Genomic DNA, 21083 nt, shown 5'->3' with positions numbered 1-21083 from the left:
AATTCAAATTCGAATAACATTCAAATTGAGACCTCGAGCTGAGATCTCTTTAAACTAGAATTTTAGGACATCCTCTCTCATGATAACATCGCAAGTCTTTGCAAGAATAACATATATATAACTTATACCTGTATCAATATGACTTTCACGTAAGCTCGTATGTCTTCTTTATAGAGGCCTAGTATGTCGTCCTCTTGCCCTGCCGCACAGACGCGAATTCTTTGGGATAGGGTACTCATCTCTCAAAGACGTAGATGACGTGAAGACACGCAAGTAAAGCTGTTGTCCCAAGTATTGTCTTGCCCAAAACTCTGATCTTAAGTTCCACATTCCTACGTTGTCCAATGCAATGTAAATGGCTGTCCATGATTTTGGGTACACCTAAACATATACGGATTATGTTTATAATTAGAACAAGTAAAACCGAATGTGCTAAATTGACAATGAAGAGGGAAAACGAATTCCTCACTTGGACAGTGGAACGTGAAACTGCATCTCGTAGATTATAACCATTTCTGCTCCCTGTCTTCCACTGTCCACCGTCCATGCTGCATTATATTCAACCACAAGTACACACTTTGTTAAACTTCAAGACAACAAACAAAGTAGCAAATAAAGAGCTTGCAAAATAAACATACCCGACAACCCAGAAAGAGTAACCATTGAGATGATAACTTTGGACGATATCTTCTTTGTTCTCGAATATAATCTCGATAAAGGTTCTATAATCGACTTGCAAAACTGATGTGTCAAGGTATAAACCTCCACCTGTGGGTTTGTCCGAGATACTGTTGATCTTATAGACACCGCTTATCTTGAAGAAGTCGGCCAGTTTTAGAGGGGTGTCTGAAGACACAAATGACACACTATTGACACCATATCTTTGCTTTCCATTTATCTGTCCGGCTGAACTACCGAACACAATAGTCCTAATGAGCGGTATAAGACCATAATGGTATGAACCTTGCGGGTTTGGTCTTGGTCCACTAGCTGTCAAGTTGGTTCTACCAAAAAAATAAATACCATATTTGTAATTGTAGTAACTTTTACATCTTAACTTCTTTATGGAGCTTAAAGCACCGTACCTAATTACTTTTGCAAGAAAGAATACCTGATGGCACGTGCTTGGTTCAAGGACCAATCGACCTGAATAGTGGGACCACCAGGAATTGGACCAGAAGCTGAGGCAGACGAGCCACTGTAGCGAAGAACACCAGTGGTTGTTATGATTTTATCCGTGAACCGAGACGAAACAACCACGTAGTAGTCACGAGGAGATTGGTCAGCAGTAATGAGAACGGAGTAAGACTGGCCAACATGAATGTCCAGTGAGGAAAACATGGTTTGAAGTGTGTGCGTCCCTTCAACTTCCACAAGCTTCATTCTGTGGTTTTGGATTCTGAAGTTTAGAGAATTTTGTAATCCAACGTTTGATATCCTCAATCGGTATGTTTTTCCTAGTACATCCACACACACAGATAAGACCAGAATTTTCTAAGAAAAATATGTTGAACGAACAGAACGTAAGAAATAGATTACGATGAAATGCTAACACACCTTGCTCAACGTTTATAGTAGCACCGTAGCTTCGGCCATTGATAAGAATACCATCAGGAGAAGGTAACTTCCTTCCTCTGTCAAGACGAGACTTCAAATCCTGATGAAGCATAATAAGAAAAAGCACTAATTATAAGAATCTTAATATTCAAAAAAGAAAAAGCATGAACCTGTATACTGGTGTAGGGTTGTTAAATTATGGCCAGTTCAAAACAAGTTAATAATGAGTGAGTTAGTGCTGACCTCTTATAAGTCTCATCACATTTTTTATGTGTGATCATTCTCCACAGGTGCTTTTTTCTAGTTATTAATCTCGACATAATCTATGTCCATCACGTCCTCTCAAGATAATGCTTCTTTTAGGTATTTCGATGGAAATGGATTTTTTTTTGGACTCTTACTTTTTGAACCGGATTCATTAATAGATCAACGTGGGTTCAAACTCTAATACCATGTTAAATCAAGATTTATTATAAGTTTATAACTCATAACTAATTGGCAATAATTAAATTGACTCTAATCTCATATATACTATTAAATTCAATCACACATCTTCTAGGAATTTTTTTGACAATAGTTATTTTATTACCGTGTGATTAGTCTTGTACCAATCTCCAATGAGGACAGTGTAATCTCCTGCAGGGTCAGCGAAGGGAACTGGAATTCCCGGACGGCTAAGGATCCTGATGCCTCCGAACCCACCAGCCGCCTTGTGAAACGCAAGGGATGGGAAGTAGTAGAAACTTCCAATTTGGTCTTTCACTTGCAAAATGTATGTGTAATTGCTTCTTGGTGGAATTGGACACGTGGTTCCGGACATCCCGTCCACATAAGAGTTCCTTCTGTTTTGTACCCCGTTCCTGTCCATCCATTTATTTCACTATTAGAACACAAACATATATTCCCTTCATTCCAAATTAGATGGTATTTAAGATTTTTCTTACGTGTGTTAATAAAACATTTAATTTTCTGTTTTACTTTTAGTTAATATACTTTATTTTTATTTAACGTAATCAGTTAATAAGAGACTTTTGATATGGAAAGTTTATCAAAAATAAAAATATTCACTCTGTTTCAAAATATAGAATGTTTTAGTTAATTAAAACAAGATATTAATATAAAACTAATGTGCATAATATAAAATATGAAACTATAAAACTAATCAGTTAATATAAAATGTGCATAATATATAATATGAAACTAATCAGTCAAATAACAATTAATTAGTCAGTTAATATAAAAATACTCGTCGAATTAATGTAATCAGTTAATAAATATTTTTTTTTAAATTTAATCAGTCATAAACAAATGTGTATAAAATATGAAACTAATCTAAAATATTCTATATTATAAAAACAAAAATATTTTTATAAACATCCGAAATTATGAAACAAAATGAGTATAAAACAATATCAAAATTATAACAAAATTTAATTAGTCAAATAACAATTAATTAAAAACAAAAGGAATATTATAGATAAACTTCTTTTTATAGTTTTCACCTATGTGATTCGTTAAAAGTTTGAGAAAACTCTACAAAGTAAAACTAAAACTATGTACATTCAATAATTCAATCTCTTTGTCACTTTTTTCTGGTTGGGTTATGAAAAATCTCATGAAGATGGCCTAGTTAGTGGATGTGGGTGGGACCCTTTTAAAAGACAACGTAATTTCGACGACATCACCAACATGGTTCACCGAAAGGGGGTGGTCCGGGTGGAAGACAGCTACTAAATTAGGGAGACACGTGGCTAAATGTTGAAACCAATATTATTCTGTTATCATTATTGTTGCATCATATATAATCATATTCTATCATGAAAAAACAACATTATATATATATATATATAATTGTCGCTAATGACGAGAACATATTAGTTCAGAAGTATCATCATTACTTGTGTGCTCCAGTAGTATTGCTTATTACTGAAAAAAAATTATAACAGAGAATGACTGCCAATACATTTATCTTTGTTAAGTTAAGATTTTTCTGTTAATTGTTTACAGACGTATGAGATAAGTCAATATGGACCATTTCGAGTTGCTCCAAGTCTATTTATCACACTCACATGCTTTGCTCCCGTAATGGTACACATTTCTACAAATATTTATCTATTTTACCGAACTAGGCGTCACAAATTCGGACCATTTTTCTTTTATATATAAACGTTATCAAACTAATATTCCTTTGGTCTCTGAAAAATTGATGTTTAGAAATTTTTACACATTTTAAGAGATTACTGAATTTAAATATATTTTTTTGACTAAAGAGATATTATTTAATTTTAAATTAATAATAATTTAAAATTTTAAATATTTTCAACGATTACTTATTGAAATTTACAAAACATCAATTTTTGTGCAACAAAAAAAATATCTCAAAACATTAATATTTATGAGCGAAAAAGAATATATACGAGGATATAGGTGAGGCGTCCCAAATTCAGCCGTCAAAGTTCAAACCTTTGTTATTTTAATCAACGTTACTTAGTCAGGCATTTCGAAAAAAATAAAAAAAATCTTGATCAGCCGTTAATTGTTTTATGTCAACGTCTATGTATTCATGAATCTTCTATCCGTGATTTCCGTGATGTAACAAAAATAAATTAAATTCGACAAAATCCCTAAATGAATATGTGTGAAATAAAGGAATCACGAAAACGATGGAGAGTTAATTTAACTTAAATTAAGTGACTAATATGTGTGTAATTTAATTTAGATATGTATAAAATAAGTAACTTAAAATTAGTGAATCCGAGATGATAATATTAATACCTAAACTAATAAGGATTTATATATGACAACTTTTTTATTTTGGTGACAAAAAAGAGAGAGAAAATTGTGTTCTTTCTTGTAAATAACAAGTTCCTAGCTATATGCAACTTCGACAAGTCAACAGAATAGAACCACAGAAGGCAAAGAGAACAAAGTTCCAAATAACGAAAAAAGCAATGTTACCATGAGATTAAGAAAGGCTCGTCTAAGCTGTTGTGTACGTTAATGATGAGATTGTCGTTTGTCACACTGTGAATGTCCGGTCCCGGAAATTGCCCATTAATCAATATTCCCTGTTTTTTTTAGTACGAGAAAAAAATAAAACAATAAGCACCATCGACTGATTTAATATTTCAATTCACCGGATCTAATGCATTGTCACATTTTAACTAATCATTACAAAAATGATACATATGAACAAAATCTTTTAGAAATACTTTTTTTTCTTGAGAACTAAAGAAGTAATATGCTACTTTTCAAAAAAAAAAAAATGTAAGATGTAGTCTGTACGTGAAGAGTTTAAACAAAAAATTTATTTTGTTTTTGTTAATAACGTGATATAATGGAATGTGGATCGAGTAGAGAAAATGAAAACCTGCTGACGAACACCGAGTGGGTAAATGTCGCCGTATGTTACATTCCAGTCATAAAATCGGTATGGACTCTCGGCGGTGACCGTGGCCAAGAACGATAGGCAGAGCAATAGGACGGTACCTCCGGATCTTGCCAACGCCATCATTTTTTATGAGCGACGGCGTTTCTTGTGGAGAGAGAGAGAGGGAGAGGGAGAGGGAGAGGGAAAAGTGAGAGTGACGAAGAGAGAGAGTTAGTGATATGAGTGGACACACTCAGTTATGTAAATTTAATAAGTGCGTCGACGGAAGAGTTCTGGCCCAACAAAAGAAAAAGTATAAATATTTGAATATAAGAAGTAAAAAAAAAAGCACTATGAATTTACTGCGTTGACTTTTACAATCCGAAGAAGAATTTAATCTCAAGACAATTAAATTTTTTTTTTTCCAACCTAACTTTAATTAAAATAAATTTTCTCTATTGGTTCCTCGACCAGGAAAAAAAATGTTTACAAAAATTGTATCTGAAAATAATAATCTAGAAAAACGAGCTAAGTAATTAGCTTTCTCATTGGTTGTCTTTGGGACTTTGGAAAAGATAAACCAAGGCAAAGAGACACTAAGCACCTGGAACTCATCAAGAAGTGTTAAGAAAGCCGGCCATTTCTCCGGAGCTTGCACCATCGAAAGTAACTCTGCATAATCCGTCTCGAACCTCCGGCAATCAATCCCTCTGGAAAGGATACACTCCATCGCCCATAACAATGCTTCTAGCTCTGAATGGAGAGGGGATGCACTGCGACGTTGACATCTGGCACCCATAACCAAAGTCTGATTCTCACCATCACCACACCACCATCCTAAACCTGAATGTGTTTTTGTAGTTTTCCACGAACCATCAACTTGACAATAAATTATCAACTCCGGATCATTCGAGAAATCCGTCATAACAGAATCAATCCTTGGAGCTAATTGGGCTTCCTCCCACCACAATTGTTCACGTAAAGCCTGATTAATGATATATATTGGCTCTGATTGTATCCCTTGAAAAACTTTTTTTATTCCTATCCTTCCATAAGAACCAGACCAGCCACAGTATCGAACTATGAGTAACGCCTAAAGCCATAGGGATTAAACTTTTGCAAATATGAAATCTAAGTTTGAATAAATCGAACCAGATAGGAGCTTGTCCGTGTCTGAGCCATCAAAAATCCCCTCCCAAATCTGGCGGGAATGAGAACACTCAAATAAAGTATGATTAATAGACTCTTCCTCTAAGTCACATCGTTTACATACCGTATCACAATTAAATCCCCGAGAGGCTAATTGCACCATCACCGGAAGAGAGCCCGATGCGATCTGCTAGAAAAAGTGTTTGATTTTAGGCGGTACCTGAAGATCCCAAGCCTTTGCGTTCAAGTCATTTAAGTTGGGACCATAATCAATTTCAGTCTTCATAGCTTGAGCTACCTTATAACCTGACTTAACCGAGTATCGACCAGATTGTGTATAATGCCACACCAAACGATCTGGTCTAAGAGATTTGCTAATAGGCATACTCAGAATAACTTGAATATCCTCCGGATCCATATATTCTTGAAGGATACGTAAATGCCATTCTTTAGTCCGTGGATTAATCAAATGGTTTACCATTAGATTTGGGTGTAGAAGCCGTCCCCTACCATTTGCAGGTCGAGGATGTTGACCAGGGATCCAGGGATCACGCCAAACCGAAATGTTGAACCCTGACCCAATTGTCCAACGAGCACCTTTTTCCACTAAACTTTTAGTTGAGTAAATACTTCTCCACCCAAAAGAGGGAGAGTAAGGTTTTTTTGCCATCAACGGGTGTTTATTCCGGAAATATCGTCCTCTAAAAACTTGAGCAAATAAGGAATTCGGAAACTGAATTAAACGCCAATACTGTTTAGCCAATAAAGCATCATTAAAAGTCTCCAAATCCCGAAAACCCAAACCTCCTTCAGCTTTATCTTTACACATTTTATCTCAAGCCACCCAGTGAATCCCCCGATCTTTCCCATCAGAACTCCACCAGAAATTTGAAATTGCACTCGTCAATTTGGTTGTTAACCCTTGAGGGAGCTTGAAGCAAGACATAATATGTGTGGGAAGGGCCAAAGCCACCGACTTTAATAGAACTTCCTTCCCACCCTTAGATAAAAATTTTGCTGTCCAACCATTCACCCGATCATTCAACCTATCTCGAACGTAAACGAAGACTTGAACTCTCGATCTGCCGAGATTCTCTGGAATTTCCAAATAGGAACCCATACCCCCTTCCTTCGAGATTCCCATGACAGATTTTACCCTGTCCTTGACCTCTAAAGACACTTATTTACCAAACATAATAGAGGATTTTTCTAAATTTACCTCCTGGTCGGATGCTTTACCATAGTTGTCTATAATATCCATAACCATTGAACATTGTTCTTCATCCGCTTTACAAAAGAACAGACTATCATCCGCAAACAGCAAGTGAGAAATAGGGGGTGAATCTCGAGCAATTTTAATACCCGAGATCTTTTCTTCTCTCAACCTTTTTGATATTCGCTATTAACACCTCAGTACAAAGAATAAACAGATAAAGGGATAACGGATCTCCTGTCGCAAACCCCATTTTGGCGATATGGAGCCACGGGCTTGACCATTAATCAACGAAAATTAAACTTATTAATCTAGTTTTGTTTTTTTTAAAACAACGCTACATAATTATAGTGTATAAATCTATGTTCATGATAACTAGTAGTACTATTTCGTTGTTTTCAAAAACAAATACAAAATGAAAACTTGTACTATTTCGTTGCACTGTTCTACGTGTTTTCTTCATTTGAATATACTTCGTTTTCATCTTATAATAAGTGTGCTGTATGCAACTTGATTAGGTGGTTTAAACTTTTAACATTTCAAATTAATTAGATCAATGTAATTCATGATAAACATAAACTGTTGCCAATGCTGAGGTCTTTAAGAGTAAAAGGGAATCACAAATCTAATCAACCAAAAAAAATACTATTAATGACTGAATGGTTGGGATAGTTACTAACCAACCAAAAAAATCTAGCAGGGAAAACAATCAAGCTAGGTTACGGCAATCGCTTAAGTGTAAAGAAAAGAGTTTGTAAATTTTGTCACCAAATAAATAAATTCTATATGCATTTGTTATCGATTTTTTACTATTAAAGATTTCTTATTATTTTTTATAATAATAACTTTTCTAAATTTAATTAGCGCTTGATATTGCAAATCTAATCCAATATTTACCAAAAAAAAGTATAAGTTTTATTGTAAGTTAAAATTAGTGTCGGTGGAAATTGGTGAGCCTCCCGGTGGATCTGTATCCCATGTGGTTAAGTTGGCTGCTTTTATTTTCTTCATTTTTGGGCTTGTTTTGTTTTCACGTCCTCGTGTTGATCTATCCATCTTAAATATTCTATATGTTAAGTCAGGCCAAAAAAATAAAATATACGTTTTGTGGTTCTGTCAAAATTATTTTAATATGTTGATAGCATTACTAACTAGTCGGTGGATTTTAAATGTTTTGAGTCTCGTGAATTTTTTTGCATGTGTTTTGCTAAATAAGCCTTTATTCTTTTCATTTTGCTACCTACTGTAGGTTAAAAACATATAAACATTGTTACTCAAATAAATGTGGCTTATTCCACCCCTTAAAGGTCCGTGGAATTAAATTATTGTTGTCCCTCTAGCTAATTAATTTCAGTAATTCCATTAAAATTATTGGGATATTGTTTAAAATTTTTTATTTTTTATTTTATCTTTTTTCGAAAATACTCATATGTATTGTCTGTTTTCAAAAAAACATTCTTTCTACGTACAAAATAATCAACTTTTTTTTTTTTGAATATAGCAAAAATGTCCAATCATTAAAATTGATACAGTATTCGGCCAAATTACTGAAAATTATGACTTTCTCAATAGCAAAAATACTGGGATATGAAAAATTCAGGTCTAGTAATCTTTATATAAGTCTAGCTGAGGGTTCAAACAAGGATATGGTTGGTAAAATGGAGAATTTTTCAGTGAAAATAGACAAAGCCAAAATACCTAATGATTTTATCATAATAGAGATGGTAAAGGAGTTTCGAGACCCAATCATTTTCTAGAGACCATTTTTAGCTATAGCTGGAGCCATTATTGATGTGAAAATTGCTAAGGGGTTGACAATGAAGTTTGATATTAAAAATCCAGCCAATCAACCCACCATAGGAGGCCAACCCTTTACAATAGAAGAGAAAGCTTATAGTAAGTCTTTTAAAGATGAAGTGGACTCCAAAGCTAAGGTTTCAGCTCATGAGGAATCTGTTCAAGACCTCAAAGGTTCAGTGCAAGAGTTGACTGATCTGGTGAAGGATCTTCAAGTGCAACTCAACAAGAAATATTTGAAGAAAGCAAGACTAAAGTTTAAACTCAAGAAAAAACAAGGTTCAAGTGTCAAGGCTGTTATGATCAAGAGCGAGCTGTATGGTGATCAAATTGAACCAGGTAAGATCTCATCACCTCTCTAGTCTCCAAATAAGGCCTGAAAAGGCACCAAAGTAAAGCTTAGAGACTATAAACAAGCTTACTAGAGAGGAAGTTCATAAGGTATCTTTGTACATAATTTTATTTTCATGTAGTTTTGATTTCTTTCTTTTATGTTTGTGTTTGGAAGGCCTTTATATGAGACTATAAGTGGGTTTAGAGTGAACTGGACCCAAGGAGGAGGTGTTTTAAGGGCCACTTGACCAGCCCATTAAGAGCACTTGATCGAGCACTGTTCATGCTCAAGCCCAATCGATCAAATTTCAACTTGCAAGATCGAGTGGAGGGAAGAAGAAGTTTGAATTTCAAATTCGGTCAAGTGCTCGACCAAGTGGGGTCGAGTATTAGGGTCGAGCATGTGCAAAGGTGAGTCAAAGATTCCAAATTCAAATTTGAATTCTATACACGCTTCACCCTTGTCTCCTTGTCCCCTTAGCCTCTTTATAAATGAACTCGATTCTTGCTCCTCACATTCTCTCATTTGCATACAAAATCTAGCTAGAAATCTCTCTCTACTTTCATTGTTTTACTCAAAGCTTAGTTCTCTTGTTTTATGGGTTAATAATCTATTAATATTGAGCTTTGAGTTTATTTCTTTCAAGTTTTCTTTCACGATGTCTTCCCAAGCCAAGGAAACACCAAAACAAGCTATTATTCGCCGAGCTGCTGCCCAGAACATTGCTGCACACTTCAAGGGAATCCATGATGCACCAATTGTTTCAAGAAGAAAAGTGGGAGAGAGCACTCGATCCCCCACTCGACCACGCATACAGCCGGGGGCGGTTCAAGTGCTAGGTCGAGTGGCAAGCCGAATAGGAAAACCAGCTTGTTGAGGAAGATTTGGAGAGAACTGAGAGTGATCCTCCTATGAAGAGCATAGGAGGAACATAGCAAGTGGAAAGAGGCCAGTAGCTGAAGTGCAACAAGCGGAGAGTGAAAGTGAAGATGAGGTAGATGCTGGAGTTTTAACACCAAGCCAGCTCTATGAAGCCTTCATGACCATGGAGTTCCAAGGGACCAGATATCCACACAAGGATACCATGGAGAAGCTTGGTACTGCTGAAGATGTGGAGCTTCTCTTTGAAAAATGCATTCTTAGCAACTTCATGGGCATGAACATGGAGGGTTATAGAGAAGAAAGATGATGTTCACATATTTTACCTTGTCTTACCTTAGTTTATTTACACATTTTGCATGTTTTACTAGCTTGTTTGGTCATCATTGAGTAGTTTTAGGGATGTTTATGCATTATGGTAGATTTACATTGCATTGCATTGTTTCTTGCATAAACAGGTGATTTAGGACCCAATGGAGCATGGATAAGTGCTGAGGGAGAGTGAAATCATCAAGAGAAGCAGACAAAGGAGCTAGAGCAGAAAAGAATCAAGGTCCGGGATTTTACTCGACCAGACATTCGACCGCATGCTGAGAGGGACTCGACCGACTAAAAGGAGCAGAAGAAGACCTGACTCGACCATGCACTCGACCGAGCACCTGGTCGAGTCAACTGAGTCGCCTCTCTATTTTGTCCTGTAGCCATTTTAGGGCTTCCCTACTTTTCTATATATACCCTTTGTACTCTATGGCCGCTGATAAGCCACTTTACAGAGGAAATTTATCACAAAAACCTAGTTTTTTTACCCTTTTTGGGATTTTAGCTTTTAAGTTTACATCATGAACACTTTTTGGCTTTTTCCTTAGATTCTCATACTTTGTGGCTTCTGTAACTTTCTGGGTATTGAGATTCTAAGTTTATTTCCTTGAACAAAGTTGTAGATCTTCATCTTATCTTTCTAATCATGCAAGTTTCAGTGATTTCTGGGTTTATGATTCTGTTCATCATGTGTTGTTCATCTGAGTAGTGTGTTAGGATCTTAGGGATGGATTAGGTTGGATGAGAGTTATGGTAGTTTAGACTGACCAAGCTTGATTGTTTAAATATCTCTTCTGGGTTGGGTGTGCTCTAAGCTGTTTTTATATCTGAGAGGGTAAGAACAAATCCAAGGTTGCTTAGCAACATGCCAATGTTTAAGCTTCTGGATAATACTAATGCTGGAGATTACTGTTCCTATCCCAAGAGATTGGTTTTGTAGGAAGGTTTTTGACATGTGATGATCTGGATCTTTATGCCTGCTTTTATATGCAATAGCTAGTGATAACTAGATCTAGGAGTATCTAAGCTTGATTGGTATTGTGATGAGAATGGATTACCAAGTATTGGAAGATCATTATCTAGAGATAACTCACTGTTGATTAAGGTTTGTTGGTCAGTTTAGATTAATATAGCTCAAGTCCAGCCCATGAATCCATCCCTAGGACCTTCTGTGTTATTGATTTCTCTATTTGATTATTGTTATCCGCTTTCTATTTAATTTACTTTCAACCTGCTTTGTTTGATAGTTAAGTTCTGTTTCTGTTCTTCGTAGCTTCCCACCCGACCCAGTACTCGATCACTCACACGATCGAGTGCCTGCTCGAGTCCGTTTCCCAGTACTTGTTTTATGTCCTACATCTTTCTAATTTCAATCCTGTTTCATTGCATATCTTAGTTTCAGTTATTATCTTGCATTTATATTTCTGTAATCAAACTGTTACACCAAAACCATCTTCATATTTGGCTTAATTTAAATAAGTGTTTACATCTTGACTGCTTGCATCATACTCATTATGGATTGACATCTCTTATACTGCAACTACATAAGAGTAATTGAAACCTCTTGCATTGCACCTTATTATATCTTTAGTTTCAGCTTCTGTCTGTTGTCTGATTGCATCATTCATACATTCATAAGTATTTCAAAACCACCAAAAAAGAACATGTTTCAATTTGGCGCCGTTGCCATTTGAGTAGTTGTTTGTGACAGTCAGGATTTACACAAGTTTAAGATTAAGTTCTATTGTTACTGATTTGAATCTTCATCTGCTTGGCTGTTTTGAGTTTTAGGTACCAACTCGACCTTGCACTCGATCGTCTGCACGTTCGAGTGAACGATCGAGTCACCAAGCCGGATTCAGTCAGTCTACTAGTTTGTGTCAGTTCGAGTGGTTGATTGAGTCACCAAAAAAGGTTCAATCGAGCCTGTGCTCGACCGTCTGTCAGTTCGAGTAGGTGATCGAGTCTGTACATGCAAACAAAATCGAAAGGAAACAAGAACCTTGAAAGATACATTGAGCACATCAACCGTTTACCAAGAGATTTGAGGCAACAGAAAACCAGAATCCTTCAGGAGCAAGAACACCGGCTACTCATGGATCCACCCATGCAGAGACCAAGACATATTGGAGCAGGTGATGCTCCAAACACTCACACACAAAGCGCAGGAATAGTTCCACCTGCAGTAGCAAATAATAATTTTGAGATAAAAAGTGGACTGATTACTATGATTCAGTCAAACAAGTTCCATGGTCTGCCTATGGAGGATCCCTTAGACCATCTTGATGAGTTTGATAGGCTCTGTGGCCTGAACAAGATTAATGGAGTAAGTGAAGACAGCTTCAAGCTCAGACTCTTCCCATTTTCCCTTGGAGATAAAGCTCACTTGTGGGAGAAGACTTTACCAACAAGAGCAATCACAACCTTGGATGGATGCAAAAAGGCTTTCCTGGCGAAGTTCTTCTCTAACGCTAGGACTGCTAGACTGAGGAATGAGATATCTAGTTTTGCACAGAAAAATAATGAGACTTTCTGTGAAGCATGAGAAAGATTCAAAGGCTACCAAACCCAATGTCCTCATCATGGGTTTAGTAATGAGTCCCTACTTAGCACATTGTACAGAGGAGTTCTACCAAAGATCAGAATGTTGCTGGACACTGCATCAAGTGGGAACTTTCTCAACAAACATGTGGATGAAGGATGGGAACTGGTAGAAAACTTGGCTCAGTCAGATGGGAATTACAATGAAGACTATGATAGGACTGTCAGATTTGTTGAACCTGCCCAGGATGAGAAGTACAAGAAAGATTTGAAGACTGTGCATGACAAGTTAGACAAGTTTCTCCTTAGTCAACAGACTAACATTCACTTCCTTACTGATGAAGACACAACAGTTCAAGCTGGGGAGAATGAAATGGCTGAGTTGTGCTATGTTCAGAATCAAGGTGGTTTCAAGCCTTACAACCAGTTCAAGAACAACAATCTGTCTTACAGAAGTACTAATGTGGCAAACCCACAATACCGGGTTTATCCAGCTCAACAGTCCCAACAACATAACAATTATGTACCCAAGCAGCAAAACCAAAGTTTCTAGGCTCCAATGTGTCCCTCACGAGGGTTTCAGACTAACCAGAGCCAGGAAACATATTTAAGAGCTATGATGCAGCAAATGCTACTTGGACAAGCAAATGGGCAGCTTGAGACAGCAAAGAAGTTGGCTGAGTTAAACCAGAGGCTGAATTCTTCTTACAATGATCTGAATATTAAGTTTGAGAGTTTGAACTCTAAACTCAAGTTCATGGAGAGCAACATACCTTCTACATCAGCACCTAAGCCAAACCAACTACCTGGTAAGGCTGTTCAAAACCCAAGGGAGTTCATAGCTAAAGCAATCCATTTCTATGAGGAAGCTGTCACTGAGTACAGTGAAGTCCAAGCTGGGGAGGGTTTGTCACAAGACAAGGCTCAGAGTGAAGGTTTTACACAGCAAACAGAAAACGGAGTACCACTCGACCGTGTGCTCGACCACTCACACGATCGAGTGGCTGATCGAGCTGATCTCGTAGAAGCTGTTAAACCTGTTAGATACATCCCTCATGCTTACAAGCCTCCTCTACCATTTCCATGGCGTTTCAAGGAACAAAAACTCAAGGAACTCAGGGAAATAATTGAAAAAAAAAATTGATGGCTTTGAAAGAAGAGGTTATCATTCAGTACAAAGAAGAAGAGAGAGGACCTGCTTTGGAACAATATTCTCCATACCCTCTCTACCAAAACATGCTACTTGAGATATCACAACAGAAGGCTCAAAATCAGGATAAGAAGGACCTTGAAGAGATTGAGGGAGCCATCATTCCAACCAAACTTGAAGACCCGGGTCCATTTGATCTACCTTGCTCTTTCAGTTACTTGCATTTCAACAAATGCTTGTGTGACGTAGAAGCATCTATCAGTGTAATGCCCTAGTCCATTGCACAGAAGCTTGGGCATACTGACTTCAAGCCTAGTAACTTCTACTTGTGTCTAGCTGATGGATCACATAAGGATGTGGTTGATAAGATGGAAAATTACCCAGTTAAGATAGGCAAGACCAGAATTCCCACTTATTTCCTCATCAGAGACATGGTTAAGGAGTTGGAAGACCCTATCATCTTATGAAGACCATTCCTAGCCACTGCTGGAGCTGTAATTAATGTCAAGGAAGGGCTGATAACCTTGAATATAGCTGAAGGTCTGATCATGAAATTTGATATCAACAACCCAACCAACTTGCCCTCTATAGGCCAGCCTTTTGTTCTTAAAGACAAGAGAGATCATGAGGTCTCAAGTGAAGTAGGAACTCCAAAGGCTAAGTTCTTTTCTGATGAGGATTCAGTTGAAAAGCTCAAGGGTTCAGGTCAAGATTTGACTAGCTTGGTGAAGGAACTTCAGGCTTAGATCAACAAGAGGTCTTTGAAGAAAGCAAGGCCAAGGTTCAAACTTAAGCAGAAACAAGATTCAAGTTTAAAGGGTGAAGTGATTAAGAATCAGCTTCACAGTGATCAAGTTACACCAGGGAGGATCTCATCACCTCCTTGGTCTCCATACTAAGACTGAAAAGGCATCAAAAGTCAAGCTTAGTGACTTTAAACAAGCTCACTAGAGAGGAAGTGCCCAAGGTATCATTGTACATAAGTCTTATTTTCCTTGTAGTTTTGATATTTTTCTTTCATATTTGTGTTGGACAGGCCTTTATTAGAGAGAATAAATGGGTTTAGGAAGAATTGAACTTGTTGGAAAGAGTTTTTGGGGCCACTCGACCAGCCCACGAGGGGTACTCGATCGAGTGACTATAAGCCCAGGCCCACTCGGTTAAATTTCTCTTTTGCTCGATCGAGTGGTGGGAGAAGCAATTTCGAAAATTTGAATTTTGGTCAAGCACTCGACCACGTGGGGTCGACTGGTGGGGTCGAGTGACATCAAAAGTGAGTCAAAGATTCCCAATTCAAATTTGAATGGTATGGACGCTCCACTCTTGTCTTTTTGTCCTCTTTAGCCTCTTTATAAGAAGCAAACTCGATTTTAGTCTCTCACACTCTCTCATTTGCTAAAAACACTAAAAATCTAGCTAGAAATCTCTCTCAAGTTTTATCTTCTTGCTCAAGCTTAGTTCTTTTGGTTTTTGAGTTACTAACCTATTAACTTTGAGCTTTGAGTCTATCTCTTTCAGTTCTCTTCCAAAATGTCTACAAGGTCTAGAGAGACATCACAACAAGCTACCATTCGCGAAGCTGAAGGAAAAAAGGCTGCTGATCGATTCATGGATCGCAGTGATGCATCTTTGGTCACACAGAGAGAAACGGGAGAACGCCTCGACCGCGTACTCGAGGGGGAAAACGACCGAGTGCAAGCTCGAGTAGGGGGTCGAGTGGCTTTTCGAAGAAGAAAAACCAACCTGTTGAAGATCCAGAGCGGACAAAGAGTGATGAGGAGATGGAGTTTACTCTTGAGGAGCACATAAGAAGACATAAGGCAAAAGGGAAGAGGCCAGCTCAAGAACTCCAAGAAGAAGAGAATGAAAGTGAAGAAGAAGAAGCGATGAGAGAAGAAACTGGTTCTCAAACCCCAAGCCAACTCTATGAAGCCTTCATGAAGATGAGCTTCGAAGGAACAAGATATGCCCATAAAGAAACCATGGAGAAACTGGGTATGTCTGAAGATGTTGAGTTTCTATTTGAAAAATACATTTTGAGCAAATTCATGGGTTTGTGCTTGGAGGGGTATAGGGAAGAGAGTTGTGAGTTTCTATCCACCATCAAGCTTCATCTCTTCACAAGCATGGACCAAGACATGGGAGCTGGTTACATTGACTTCACCATCAAGGGCAAGAAGTATGAGCTGTCACTCAAGCAGCTAGCCACACTCTATAGGTTTGAAGTTGGAATTGAAGAGGACATGGTCATACCAAAGGAAGAACTTTTTGCTGTTTGGGAGACAATTGGAGACAACAAGCTTTATTCTTCTTCTAAGACCAAGAGTTCAAAGATAAGGAGTGCAGTCCTAAGGTACTTCCACAAAGTTTTAGCAAACACATTCTTTCCTAGGAAGGAAACTGAAAACTTGAATGAGGGAGAGCTTAAGATGATTGATGTAGCACTCTATGGGATCATCACACAAGCAAGAGATGGGACTGTTATCCTTGGGAGCAGTGTGGATACAGATTTGGTTATGGTCCTCATTGACCAATTCATCTATTATAGAAGATGGGTTGGCAAGCTGCACCAGAGGAACTCAACTGGAGTTCTAACCATTGGAGGTATCATCACTCCAATCCTTGTAGCTGCAAATGTACCACTTCAAGGAGAGAAAGCCAACCCAAGATGGATAGACACCCAATATCTCATTTCCACCCTCATTCTAGCAAAGGAGTTACACTATGGGAAACACCTCTTCAACTTTGAGCATCCAACAGTGGGGAAGACTCAGCTTGTTCTACCTTCACAAGAAACGCAGAATCATCATCTCATCTGCAAGAGTCTCAAAGATAGAATCTCCAGCAACAACGATGAGGAACAAGTCACCAAACCCAGAAAATAGAAACAACAATTCAGATTTTGCATAATAGAAAGGATGAGCTAACATGTGCTCTTATAGAAGCATAACAAACCGACAAAAAGCGTTAACCCATTTTATTCCTCTTCCGTGACGTTGACAAACTATGATCCGTTACTCCTCCAGCTGCTATATCGCACGTGTTCTCCTCCTTTACTTCTTATCTTAGCACAACATGTGCATCTATTGATTTACTGTAACACATCTCCCCCGTTCGATAATCAATGGATCTTGACTTGCAGCTAATCAACTCCATTAGAACCAGCACTTGAAAACAAACAAAGCAGCATGTGGACGACATTTCCCGCTGCAGCAGAACAAAGAGATAATTCAAGTGCAGCTTACACTGAACGCTCTTGACTTATTTCCTAGTAGATCAGCCACTTCACACATCATCCTTTGCTATTAATTGTAGCAGTGTTGTAACGCCCGCGAACCAAAACTCTGCGTTTTGGGGGTGGGTGTTGATCGACACCAAGGTTTTCTCGTTCGATCAGATTGAGTTTTTGACCATTGAACCGGGTTACTTAAGTGGGTTTCGACGACAAGAAGGGTTTTGGGAGTTTGTTTGTCGCCGCTTTGTACGTTGTTTTGGGAGAGAAAAGGGAGAAACCTTGTTCTTGAGCTTTTGGGAGAGATTTGTGAGATTCCTTGCTGTTTCTTGAGAGATCCAAGGCTAGGAAGGAGTTAGAAGCTTAATAGGAAGGTTGAATTCGTTTCTGTGGTTCAGAAACTTCCAGCAAAGAGGTGAGTGCATGACCATGGCTAATCTAAGCCTTTGATTCCTTGTTCTTTCTTGTTTGTTGTTGTATTGTGTGTTTTTCTTGTTGGGATTGGTTGCTACAGGTTCCTATGGACGTTTATGGCTTGGGGTTTGAGTATTGGGTGATTTGAAGGAGGTTGGGAGCGAGATTCGACTCTCGGCTTCGAGCAGATCGCGGTTGCAGAGGGAGTGTCGATCGACACCAGCAAATCAGGGATCGATCGACACTGTGGGGTAGTGTCGGTCGACACCAGCAAATCAAGCAACGATCAGCACTATAGGGTAGTGTCGGTCGACACCAAGGCCAGTGTCGGTCGACACTCGGCTGGTGTCGGTCGACACCTCCCTTCCATCGAGATGATGTTTATTTCCTGGTTTGTATGACTTGCTTGTTGATTGTTTGAAACTTTGGAATTACTGTTGCTTGTATGTATAACCCAGTAGATGGGAGGATTGCCTCACTGAGTGTTTATCAAATACTCATTCATCTCAATTTGTGTTTGTGGTGAAGGTAAAGGTAAAGTGTGATCGTGGAATCTAGGCAATGAAGAGGAGGATGTTCTAGGGACTCGACTGGTTGTTGTTTGGCATTGTTAGGTTGCTAGAGTTGGGTCTTTAGAAATTGCTAGGTTGCCGGTTACTTGTGCTCCTGTTGTTTGACATTGGAATGGTTATGTTTGGATATTGGTTATTCTATTATTGAGTATTATTGGATATGGGCATTTGTTATTCCGCTGTTGTTGGTGATTGTGGTTAAGTGGCTAGTGGGTATGGGACCACTAGTTGTAGTTTATTTATTATTATTATTATGTTTATAACTATTTATTTTTTATTTAAAAAAAAAAACGGGTCAGGTCGTTTCAGTTTGGTATCAGAGCCCTTACGGTTCTAGGTTTGGGTTCACTAGGTTTCTGTTGTTGATGTTGGGATTGCATGCTTTGATTGATTATGCGAGTTAGTCAATTTTGTGTGGCATGGAGTCCTAGAACATCCTCTTCGAGCCTACAATGTGATTCCACGGTGAGTTTATGTTTTTGTGTTTTTGAGTTATGATAAGAATTGCTTGTTAGCCTCTATTCTTGGAAGTGCAGTGGTTAAAGGTGTTTAAGTTGTTGGTTGTGGACGTGGGCATTGTTGTGGTCGTGGTCGGGCCGATTTCCGAGGCCAGCGAGTGTGTGGCCCAGAGTTTCACGACGAGGTACGTCGTAGGACCGCAAGCGTATCAGGAGGGACCAGAGAGGGTTAGCCGGTGAGCGTGCCGGGGGTGCTGGGAACCCATGTGTGGGGTTGCAGCAGGTGGAGCCCAGGGTCGAGATGATCGCTTAGGGGATCCGTTGGCGTGCTGTGGGAGTGGTTACCGAGAGGGGTACCAGTGGAGGCTCCAGTTGTACCGCATGTGGTGGGGTGCAGCCGAGGGCTGCAGATGTTGAGGACTATCCATCTTTTGTTAGGAGGATGGAACAGTTGTAGATGACCGGTACGAGATTCTTCTCGAGAGGTATCGAGCCTAGAGGGGCAGATAGGTGTTCATATGCAGTTGGATCAGATATTTCTCTGTTTGGTGGGTAATCCAGGTTGATATGAGAAGTTGCGTGGGAAGGTGTAACATTGCAATGTTATACTCGGACCATAGGAGGTACTTTTGGTCGAGAGATTTTTGTAGTCGTTAAGGATTGTTGATCCTGGGGTGATGGTGATTCTCCTGAATACAGATAGCTCGAGGGGTTGGGGGCTCCGAGAGTGGCAGAGGGGATTATGTTCCCCTGATGGAATGAGTAGTTCCCCTGATACCAAGATCTTCAGGATTTTGGTCCAAGAGTGAGATGGTATAACTCGAAGACGCTGGTCTGAGAGTGAGATCGGTATGGCTCGAAGGTTGCGACATAAGGGTGGAGGAGTTGGGAGCAAGCAATGCCAGGGACGTGAGTATAAACAAAACGATTGAATGTAGAGCTCGAGAGATTGAGGTTGGTTTAATCTCGGGTTTTGGATGTGTTGACCAATGGGTTAGGGTTTTACTAGCAGAGCAGTTATGAATGTGTGGCTGTTGCGCCATGATTGTGAGGCCGGTGGTGCTGGAGTCCCGGGAAGGGGAGTTGCAGCTGGTTTGAGCCGGGCAAGGCATGTTTGACAAATACATAAGTTCACGAGAAGCCTTTATGGCAGGATAATCTAATCGTTGCCACGATTTTGGTTTACGTTCATAGGAGATGGAAAGGGTTGCTAGATTCAAGGTTTTGGTAAGCTTGTTGAGGGAAACAAGGAAAGTGGATTGCGAACATATGGTACTTGTTTATTTTATTACGCTCGTATTGATGATTTGCTGTGGAGAATTGCTAAGCGGGAAGCTAATTTTGTAATAAGCTATCTTGTGGAAGTTTGCTTAAGAGACAAGTTACTAGAGGTTCTTGGATGGACAAGAGGTGTTGATATCCGGGTGGTGGTGAATTGATGTCAGCATATTTGATTATTAGTCTAGTAGATCTGAGGAAGAAAAAAGGGGATTCTTACGTCTTATCACTTCACCGTGGGGAGCGTCGGTGTGGTGCATCAAGTAGAAGGAGGAGGTATGGGTTTAAGAGTTCGTGGCGATGTCGTTGGGATACAAATGCGACAGCAGCGTTTATGAGGTTGATGAACAACGTGTTTCAGGAGTTCCTGAACGTGTCTATCATCATCTTCATCGACAACATCCTGGTTTATTCTAAGAGTCCTGAGGAACATGTTGTGCATTTGAGGGCAGTTCTGGAGAAGTTGCGGGAGCCGAAGTTGTTTGCCAAGTTGCGCAAGTGTAGTTTCTGACAGTGGGAGATGGGTTTTCTGGGTCACATTGTGTCTGCAGATGGGGTTTCTGTAGATCCGGAGAAGATTCAGGCTATCAGGGATTGTCCTAGACTGCAGAACGCCACAAAGATCAGGAGTTTTCTTGGGTTGGCAGGTTACTACAGGAGGTTTGTGCAGGGGTTTGCGAGCAGAACACGTCCTATGACTAAGTTGACAGGGAAGGATGATCCTTTTGTTTGGTCATAGGAGTGTGAGGAAGGCTTTGCAAGCATGAAGGAGATGTTGACTACTACTCCAATTTCTGCTTTGCCTAAGCAGGGAGAACCCT

At 39.0% G+C, this 21083-nt stretch overlaps 2 protein-coding genes and 1 non-coding gene across 3 annotated transcripts; all 3 read right to left on the bottom strand.

Moving 5' to 3' along the window:
• LOC104777520 (L-ascorbate oxidase homolog) lies at positions 1–5232 on the bottom strand. Its single transcript, XM_010501790.3, has 8 exons — positions 4928–5232; positions 4516–4625; positions 2147–2417; positions 1558–1657; positions 1112–1457; positions 639–1004; positions 470–548; positions 1–381 (listed from the first exon to the last, which is right to left on the bottom strand). The coding sequence occupies exons 1-8, from the start codon at positions 5069–5071 to the stop codon at positions 169–171; spliced, it is 1629 nt and encodes a 542-aa protein (XP_010500092.1). The 5' UTR covers positions 5072–5232; the 3' UTR covers positions 1–168.
• Positions 5233–5413: 181 nt separating this feature from the next.
• LOC147947563 (uncharacterized) lies at positions 5414–6905 on the bottom strand. Its single transcript, XM_087507348.1, has 3 exons — positions 6297–6905; positions 5532–6020; positions 5414–5428 (listed from the first exon to the last, which is right to left on the bottom strand). Exons 1-3 carry the CDS (start codon positions 6903–6905, stop codon positions 5414–5416), a joined length of 1113 nt encoding a protein of 370 aa, XP_087363474.1.
• A 6194-nt stretch (positions 6906–13099) lies between these two features.
• On the bottom strand, positions 13100–13206 carry LOC147947562 (small nucleolar RNA R71). Its single transcript, XR_015596085.1, has one exon. It is a non-coding gene; the product is annotated as a small nucleolar RNA R71 (small nucleolar RNA).
• Positions 13207–21083: the final 7877 nt, after the last annotated feature.

This window comes from Camelina sativa, chromosome 3 (assembly GCF_030686135.1).
Source record: "Camelina sativa cultivar CO46 ecotype springtype chromosome 3, ASM3068613v1".
Classification (NCBI taxonomy): Eukaryota; Viridiplantae; Streptophyta; class Magnoliopsida; order Brassicales; family Brassicaceae; genus Camelina; species Camelina sativa.
This window is presented reverse-complemented; position numbering and strand designations above follow the sequence as displayed.

What these genes read in the sequence shown, in the direction of transcription:
- LOC104777520 (XM_010501790.3), bottom strand. Translation starts at nt 5,071, where the DNA reads ATGATGGCGTTGGCAAGATCCGGAGGTACCGTCCTATTGCTCTGCCTA. An exon ending in GGTACAAGACTAATCACACG is followed by an intron (nt 1,658 to 2,146) that starts GTAATAAAATAA and finishes ATGCTTCATCAG; the next exon opens with GATTTGAAGTCTCGTCTTGA. An exon ending in TACTATAAACGTTGAGCAAG is followed by an intron (nt 1,458 to 1,557) that starts GTGTGTTAGCAT and finishes TGGATGTACTAG; the next exon opens with GAAAAACATACCGATTGAGG.
- LOC147947563 (XM_087507348.1), bottom strand. Translation starts at nt 6,905, where the DNA reads ATGTGTAAAGATAAAGCTGAAGGAGGTTTGGGTTTTCGGGATTTGGAG. An exon ending in CAAAGGCTTGGGATCTTCAG is followed by an intron (nt 6,021 to 6,296) that starts GTACCGCCTAAA and finishes CTATGGCTTTAG; the next exon opens with GCGTTACTCATAGTTCGATA.